General features: G+C 38.1%; 2 protein-coding genes across 3 annotated transcripts in view; one reads left to right on the forward strand and one right to left on the reverse strand.

Annotated features, from left to right (window-relative positions):
- The window catches only part of arhgap36 (Rho GTPase activating protein 36), a 17,768-nt gene extending 15,358 nt beyond the window's left edge, over positions 1–2,410 (forward strand). The window contains exon 9 of the mRNA XM_017436077.3: positions 1,523–2,410. Coding sequence (XP_017291566.1) covers positions 1,523–1,845 — 323 coding nt within the window. The 3' untranslated portion in view covers positions 1,846–2,410. The remainder of the gene's footprint in view (positions 1–1,522) is intronic.
- Positions 1–9,205, reverse strand: part of usp12b (ubiquitin specific peptidase 12b) — a 69,794-nt gene that overhangs the window by 5,244 nt on the left and 55,345 nt on the right. For both annotated transcript variants that reach the window (XR_005233397.1, XR_001809093.3), the window contains exon 11: positions 1,511–1,828. The gene's annotated coding sequence lies outside the window, so the exon portion shown is untranslated. The remainder of the gene's footprint in view (positions 1–1,510; positions 1,829–9,205) is intronic.

A 9,205-nucleotide genomic window follows, 5' to 3' on the forward strand; every position in this document is an offset into this window, starting at 1 on the left:
GGAGTATGGGGTACCAGGCCCTTTGATACGGGCTGTTAGGTCCCTTTATGACCGGTGTCAGAGCTTGGTCCGCATTGCCGGCAGTAAGTCGGACTCGTTTCCGGTGAGAGTTGGACTGCGCCAAGGTTGCCCTTTGTCACGATTCTGTTCATAACGTTTATGGACAGAATTTCTAGGCGCAGCCAAGGTGTTGAGGGGATCCGTTTTGGTGGCCTTAAGATTGCATCTCTGCTTTTTGCAGATGATGTGGTCCTACTGGCTTCATCAGACCGTGATCTACAGCTCTCACTGGAGCTGTTCACAGCCGAGTGTGAAACGGCCGGGATGAGGATCAGTGCCTCCAAATCCGAAACCATGGTCTTGAGCTGGAAAAGGGTAGAGTGCCTTCTCCGGGTCGGGGAGGATGTCCTGCCCCAAGTGGAGGAGTTTAAGTATCTCGGGGTCTTGTTCACGAATGAGGGAAAAATGAAGCGGGAGATCGACAGGCGGATTGGTGCAGCGTCTGCAGTGAAGCAGGCGCTGTACCGATCTGTCGTGGTGAAGAGAGAGTTGAGTCAAAAAGCGAAGACTTTTGGAAGTGAATAATGCATACGTAGTAGTTATTTTTTTATCATAGATAATACACCTATACAAAGAAAATTCAAATAAAAAACATTATGGCAATTACAGCTATTATGGCTTTAATAAGCTTTAATATACCACAATCTAAACTGCTGAAGAGTAAACTGACCATATTACCTCATTCTGCTGTTGTCTTTAGTTGTTCTACTCTCCTGGTTTGTATTTATAATTATCTTTATAAACTACACCTGGACCAGTCATTTTGTGTTTTTCCTCCATGTCTCTTTCCTGTCCTCTAACCCCAGCCAGTCAAGGCAGAATGCTGCTCGTCCTAAGCCTGGTTCTACTAGAGGTTTCCTCCTGTTAAAAGGGAGTTTTTCCTTTCCACTGTTGCCATTGTGATGCTCAAGATGGGAGACTGCGACAAAGTGAAGATTCTGCATAATCTGCTGGCTTCCTGAGATAGATAATTTTGACTAATTGGCTTTTATAATTTATGTGAATGTTTTTGTACAGTGCCCTGAGATAACTTGTTGTAACCTGGTGCTATATCAACAAGCTGAATTGATCCAAGCTTTTCTATAAAACACAGATCATGTTGTGTTGGGAAAGAAGACAACAGTGTGTGGGCAGGAGTGCAAAATGAGGCAACACTACCATCTGGCTTTAACAGGCGACAAGCCAAAGTGGTTGTAAAGTTGAACAATTGAACAGATTGAACTTTGTTTATGGCTCCAGTCATTTTCATTCACAAACAAATTTCTGAAGAAAACTTTTAAGTATTTCAATGCATCTACAGCCTGATAATTCAACATATATCCTCTTTCTATGGTAATTCTCACATTTTCGAGGGAGCACACAGCAGCACTTGATACTCAATATGCATCTCTTTAAGGAAACAAAGTTGCCAGAGGAAGGGGACTTGATCCATAAAGTGCTGTTATTTTACCCTTTTTTCCAGGTGAAGTGCACCCTAGGAAATCCATTCACCACATGCGTCAGTTCCACTCCCACCACAACCTGCTCAGCCTGGCCCAGCCCTCCAACTGCTCTAGACTCCACAGTCAGGACGCCGACTCCCAGGACCGCCGGGTCATGCTGGGATCTGCTCTGAGCTTCAGTTTAGGCGGTGGTGGCAGCAGTGCAGGAAGCTGCTCCAGTTTGAGTGGCTCCACCGAGAGCAGCAGTATCTGGGTGAGACAGATGCCGCAGGAGGAGAGCAAGGCATCCAATTTCTGGGACTTCTTCACAGGAAAAGGGTCGGGCTCTGAAACAGTGGTATGATGACAGGGAAGAAAAGGAAAGAAGAGTATAAAGGGAAACCTGTTGTATCTGTGTGTGTTCCTGCTGCCAAAAGTCAGACCTCTCCCTATAGCAGTCAGCTTCAAGTTGAATTTACAGTTTCTGGTGTTTTAAAAGAAATAAAAATATTTCCTGAGGTTACAGACTTGCATCAGGAACAATTTTAAGTTCCTTCTAAACATTTCTGCTATAAAAGCTGACAATCTGAACTGCCCTGTTGGAGTTTGGAAGTTTGCACACTTTTGGCTCTTCTTCAGTTTGTCACAGGTTAAAGCATAAAAAATGAAGAACACATTTTTCTTAAAGGACTGTTTGGATGGTGTGAAAAGGCACATTTCCAATCCAACATGAGCAAACGAAGGACAAAAACAGAATCTCAAGAGATTATCAAAAAGTGGATGCAGTAATAATAGTGATGTACATACTGTATATTGTATAATACATTACATACTCACATGTTGGCACATATTTATTGTCTGTTGTACCCACATTGCTGTAAGTGCACAGCCTCTACTAAAACTATCTAGAGTAAAATATTCAAACCTCCCTTTAGTTTGATGGCAACCTTCAGCCTCCATGACTATTACAGGAAGACTAAAAAGGTTTCAAGGTGAAGAATCACCGAAATTATTACACTTCAATTGTGATTTAGATGATTTTCGGGGTTTTAAAATCAGATTTATTATACAGTAATAGTTGTGTAGACTTGAAATACTGTCAAAAGTTTTCTATTAGGTTTTACCCAGTATTAAAACATGTTTTGACTTGGAAAATCCCCAAATGAATCCTGAACAGTACATGTGGCTGTGCTGGGCATTTATTCTAATTTAGACAGCAACTGTGCCCAAAAATAATGCTGCCTTTTGGTGTCCAGATAAGATATTATAAAGGAAAAAGCCTAAAGAAAAAGATGGTATGATCAGTGTCTGCTTGAATAATCACTAATCAGTATTATCTTTTTGCTGATTCAGATAGTTCAGATCTTTTGAAGTGAGCTTCTGTAGAAATTTTTTAGACAAAAATAATTTTACCTGTTGCAGATAGACCTGAAATACCTCAGTTTAGAGAAAAACAATCACAAAAAGGGTAGAATCTCACTGGACTGCAACTGTTGTTGCAAAAAAGTATACAAATTTTCTGTTGCACTTAAATGCTTGAGACCAGTAAGCTGTACAGATGTGTTTTGTGAGGCCAGTTTTTTTTTTTTATCATGACCAATATTTGTTTCCAACTGCCCAACTTAACTCTATACATCATATCTACCTTGGCCCCCTTTGTACTCACCTTGGCTTTCACCTTCATGTTTATGATTTAACCTACTGGAGTTCACATTTGAAATGAAAGTAAGCTGAATTTGACAATTCTTTTTGCAAACTAGTCTATAACTGTCGCTGCCTAGTGAGAAACTAGCTTAGGTCTGATCAGGTGAATCAGCTAATGTTAGTCAGAGTGGGATCAAGACCACAGTTAAATGTTGCCATCTAAAAACAACTTCTGTCCTAAATATTTTATAGAATTTACTGTGACTGCTACTGTACAAACCTTTGCATTGCAGTTAATTTTAAATTACACAGTTAATAACATAAAATTCCATGATTATTTGCAAGTGCAAATAGTGACAGCAGCAAGCTGTAGCACTTCCAGCGAGCTTATCATAATATTTCTGCCAGGATAATCATGTAATGTAAAATTAACAAAGGTTTATAAAATACAGATTGCATAAACCGTTATGAAATTTTTCCAATAGGAGATAGTTCAAAGAAATGTTTACAGTGCCTATAAAACGTATTCACCTCCTTGGATGCTTTTATTGTTATAACAAATCAATCATGGTCAATATAAATTGGCTTTCTTTGCAAAAACATTAAAATAAAAAAAAACTCTTCAGTGTCTTATTTCAACTCAGAAAAAAAAAATTTCAGGGAATGAATACAAAAGGATTTCCAAGGTCTTAAATATCCCCAGGAGTTATGTTAAATCTATCATCAAGAAATAAAAGGAATATGGGACATGTGTAACCAAGAGAAGACTGTCCACATAAACTGAGTGATCGTGCAAGAAGACTAATAAGAGCCCTCCAAGACACCTGTGAGCACTCTGAAGGATTTATAAGCTTAAGGTGACATGGGAGAGACTGTTCATACAACAACTGTTGCGTGGGTTCTTCACCAGTCTAACCTTTATGGGAGAGTGGCAAACAGAAAACCACTGTTGAAGAAAACTCAGATTAAATATCAACTAGAGTTTGCCAAACAGCATTTGTCACTTCATGGTCAAGTGCTTCTCGGCAGCTGGTCCTTCAAGGCTTGGTAAAATGAATGCCACAAAATACAGAGAAATCCTAGAGGACAATATGATGCTGTCTGCAAAAGAACTGTATTATATGACTTCTCACCTGCTGAAGCTTGGAACTCCTTCAGAGAGCTCACAGGTGTCTTGGTGGTCTCTCTCACTATTCTCCTTCTTCACAGTCACTCAGTTTGTGAAAATGGCCTGCTCTTGGTATATTTACACGCCCCATTTTCGTTCTATTTCTTGAAGGATTTAACAGAACACCTGGGGATGTTTAGGGCCTTAGAAAATCATTTTTATCCATCCCCTGACTTGTGCTTTTCAACAACTTTTTCTCTGAGATGACAGTCAATTTAAAGGGGGTGATTATGTACACATTCCATCATTTTTTTACATTACATTTTTTTACATTACATTTTTTTATTTAATTGGTATTACTCTGAACTCTAAAATTGTCCCTAGGTGGGATTCAGAGCGTGAATGGTTGTTTGTCTCTATGTGACCCTGTGATGGACTTGCAACCTGTCCAGGGTGTCCCCTGCCTCTCGTACAGTGTCTGCTGGAGGTTGGCACCAGCTCCCCAGGACCCGGAATGGAGAAGCGGGTAAAGAAAATGGATAGATGGAAGGATGTTATTACTCTGTAGAAATTTGATTTCACTTTGTCATTGAAAGTTTTTGAAACCTTTTCCAATTTATATAGACCATGAGTGATTTATGGCAGCAATAAATAAAAGCAGTAAAAATGTCAAGCGGATAATTATTTTTTATAGGCACTGTATAACCGGTAAAACATTGACTCTTTAAAGATCCACAGAACCAAAATCGTACGTGTTGATCTAAATTATAACTTTAAATGAACGATAACTACAGTTTTATCTTAGATTAGCACTTTCCTTAGTAATATTCACATTTTTCCCAAATGCAGTGTATGTGTGGCTTGCAAAGGTTGCACTAGCTTAGGCTCAAAAATTTGCAAGTCAAAATATGAAACGTGTATAAGTTGTTGTTTTCATGATTTTACATCGATGAGTTCAGGTAGAACTTGTAACATCTAGGAAGCGTGTTTCTTTTGATTTGTCAGCAGCTAATTTGACCTTAAATCTTTCCCTTTCTTCACCTGTTAAATGATATAATTAGGGAAATTATTCTAACCATAAGTCCGACATTCAGAATCTTCTGAATGCTCTGACATGTCAATCGTATTAAAAATCAAATGGTGATAAACACAGAAAAAAATAGTATTTTACTGGCATTTTGTGCTAGAATTTGTATCAGTTTTGTGGACATGACACGTTCTTGTCACACATTTCAACTGAAAATATTAATTTTATGGGCAAAATTAGGCTTGTAGATGAAAAAACAGCTTACAAGGAATGCTTATTTTAATATTAGGTGTTTTATCAGCAGTGAATATAAAAAGTCTGCACAACCTTGTTAAAATGCCAGGATGTAAAGTAGAAAAATGATAAATCATTTCAAAACTTGTTGTACTTTTATTGTGACATACATTGTGTAAAATTCAAATGAAAAAAAAATTTCTGCGAGAAGAAATATCTAAAAAATAAAAAGGTGCAAAAGGCTGGCTGCATAAGTGTGCAAATTGCCAAACGAATAATTTGTTAAACCCTTCGGTCTTCTTGGGAACACACCTGCCATTAATTAAAGTGACTTTGGAGAACTTAAAATAAATAATAGCTGCCCTGGTAGGATTTTCATGACATTTACTTTCAGTAGTTGCATCATACAGCAAAATTCATGGTTCACAGAGCTCACAAAGCATCAAATGTATCTCATTGTTGAAAGGAATCTGTCAGGAGAATGTTAAAAGCGAATCTTCCTAGCAATAGCTAACAAATGGAACAGTGAAAACAGTCATCCAAAAAGGCTGAAAATATGGGACAACCATGACACTACTGAGAACTTGACAATTCCTCCAAAACTAATAAAAAGACCAGGTGGAAACTGGTCAGGGAAGCTGTCATGAGGCCTACAGCAACATCGAAGAAGCTTCAAGATGTTCTGACAAGTACTAGATGTGACAACAATCTCCTGTGTTCTCCAGGCATAGGGAAGGCTTTTTTTTTACCATGTAAAACATTCGGGCCAACCTAAATATTATAGCTTGTTGCACCTTTTTAAGTTTCCTTTTTCTCCCCAACAGATTTTGTCCAGTTGAATTGTACAGGATATATTTCACATTAGAGATGGGAAACTTTTTTACATGATTTATCATGGTCTCATTTCTTACATCACAAAAACCTGTCAGGGCAGCATGGCGCGGCAGTGGTTAAAGCTGTTGCCTTACAGCCTGGGACCCTTCTGGGTGGAGTTTGCATGTTTTCCCCATGCACACATGAGTTTTCTCAGGGTACTCTGGTTTCCTCCCACAGACCAAAAACATGCATGTTAGGTTAATTGGTAACTCTAAATTGCTCCTAGGTGTAAGTGAGAGCAAGAATGATTGTTTGTCTTGTTTGTCTTTATGTAGAGCTGTGATAGACTTGCGACCTGTCCAGAGTGTACCCCGGTTCTCGTACAGTGACTGCTAGAAATAGGCACCAGCTCCCCTTGAAACCTGGGGGGAAAAGTGAGTAAAAATGGATGAATAAATGGAAAAACCTGTTTTTTAACAGGTTTTACTTGTTCTTATCCCTTTTTATATTGTGTCATCTTGTAACCCCAGATGGGTCTTTAAATCATCAAAATTCCACTCATATCTCATTCACATTTGACCTCTTTTTGACCTGGATTAAAAAAGCACTGATTATATATATATTTAAGACAGAAGATTTTATTTACTCAATAAATTTAATAAGTAAATATAAACACACACACCAAATTAACAGGGAATTACAATATATGCTACTTTTTAAAAACACTATAAGAGAAGAGAAAATGAAGGGTGTTCTGCTTACTCAGGTGTTATGTTCCTTTCAGAATAAGACAACAGTATTTACCAGTTTCTGAGTGTTTTACCATTCTGTGAGGAGAATATTCTGGTTCAGGTTTTTAGGTTTGAGATTAGTGCCAACCAACCTAGCAGCTGTTCAAATTATCTGAATCTATGTCTTCGTGTTTAAACAGATTCTTGATTTTTCATGTCTTGTGCTTAATGTTTTTCTCAACAAACAGAAATTGTACAAAATCTGTTCTCCACCTGAGCAGATGCATGTCTCATTTTTTTAATTTTTCATTTGTTTTAGCAGAAACAGCCTATATCTTTTCACGTTTTTTTCAATATTATTGTAAAACCCAATAAAGTGTATTAAACTGCTCTCCCAACATCTTTTTCTTAATTGCAATTAATTAAATACCAACCTGTCTTTCATGTGCGGCACTTATTGATGTGCAGCAAGAAAGAAAACAAAAACTTGCTGAGTCACTGTTTTGAGAGTTTCTTAGCGTTAAGGTCTTGGCTTTTGGCAGAGATACTAGGGGGAGATGGATCTCACACTTAACACATAAAGAGCTTTTTAGATCTGCCATAGTCTCCAACAGCTTCCAATAAATGCTAGATGGGTTTTAAAGTGAGAGTTCAGATCTTTGATAGTAGGGTTCTGTGGAAAAGTTATGAAAATTTATTGATTTATGGGCATCGAGTCCCGAGAATCGATTGGAACTAGGACTAACATTCTCCCAGATTCGTTCAAATTTCTAAATTTTGATTCCTAGTTTCGATACCTGGAAGAATCTGCAGGAAGTGTGTGCGCAACAATGGACAGTGTGTGGAAGCAGTCAAAAGTATGGTTTAACTGGAGTTGATGGACATGCCGGGGCTTCCCAGTCAATTTAAATCGCTCTAGCTGGAAAGATGCACCCTCTTTGAGACTCTTTCTTTTTTTTTCTTTTTTAATGAGACTTAGTTTCAATTTGTGTAAAAGAAGACTTCAAGCTATACACCAGTTTTTAAATTGTGCTGATAGGCTGAGTTATGATAAATAATTCACGCCATATTGTTTTCTCAAAATCATCATCATATTTAAAGAGTGTTAAAGTGAGAGGCAGCAGCAAAGACAGAGAGTCTCGGGAAGAAAACACAGACACCCCTCTCCATTCTGGCTGAGGTCCAAAGTTATCAGTGAAGCACCAAAAAATTTACAGGAAGTACAAGAAAGAGGGGCAAAAGTTGAAGGAAATTTGACGGTGGCATAAAACAAACAAAAACAAAAAACAAAACAGCATGGGAGTGAGTAATGACATTTATGCTATTTAGCTTGTTTGGATTTTATAGTTAGGGTCATAGTTTTGGTGTCTTTTTGATTGTTTTGCTTTGTTTGTCGTTTGGTTTGATTTTCTGTGTTCATGTCTGGTCACTATTCAGCTCCTCAGTGTTTTTCCATTCATGCCTGCCACGCCCACCTCACCTGCTCCTCGTCTTGTCCACAGCTGTTCCCAATAATCACCGCTCCCTCAGTCTTTTAATATCGGTCTCTGTTCACCACTCTTCACTCGGTCATTCCTCTGCTTCATGTCATGCTCATTGTCTTCCTCTCGTTACCTCGCTCCATGCCACGTTTGTTTTTGCTTTTGCTTTGCCTCGCTTCGCCTGTTTAGACTTTGTTTTTGTTGTTCTTTGCTGCCACGCCAGCCTTTTGTTTTGTTATATTTTACTTTAATTAATTAGTTTTATTTTCTCACGATGAGTCTGCGTTCTGGGTTCGCCTCCGTCTGCCCCCTTCCTGACAGTTAGGGTGTAGTGTGTTGTGTTTAGTCAGATTTAGTGTGTTTAAGTCAAACCAATGAGGCGATTCTTGAACGTGGCGCTCCAGCTTCTGTCTGAGGTGGAGGATGAAGGCTTTGACCCATAGATAATGGAGGCGCAGTCAAAGCCAGAGATGGAGAGAAGAAAAATAAATAAAATATATATATATATATATATATATATATATATATACACAGGTGCTGGTCATAAAATTAGAATATCATGAAAAAGTAGATTGATTTCAGTAATTCCATTTAAAAAGTGAAACTTGTATATTATATTCATACATTACATACAAACTCATATATTTCAAATGTTTATTTCGTTTAATTTTGATGATTACAAA

Source organism: Kryptolebias marmoratus, linkage group LG7, assembly GCF_001649575.2.
Source record: "Kryptolebias marmoratus isolate JLee-2015 linkage group LG7, ASM164957v2, whole genome shotgun sequence".
Classification (NCBI taxonomy): Eukaryota; Metazoa; Chordata; class Actinopteri; order Cyprinodontiformes; family Rivulidae; genus Kryptolebias; species Kryptolebias marmoratus.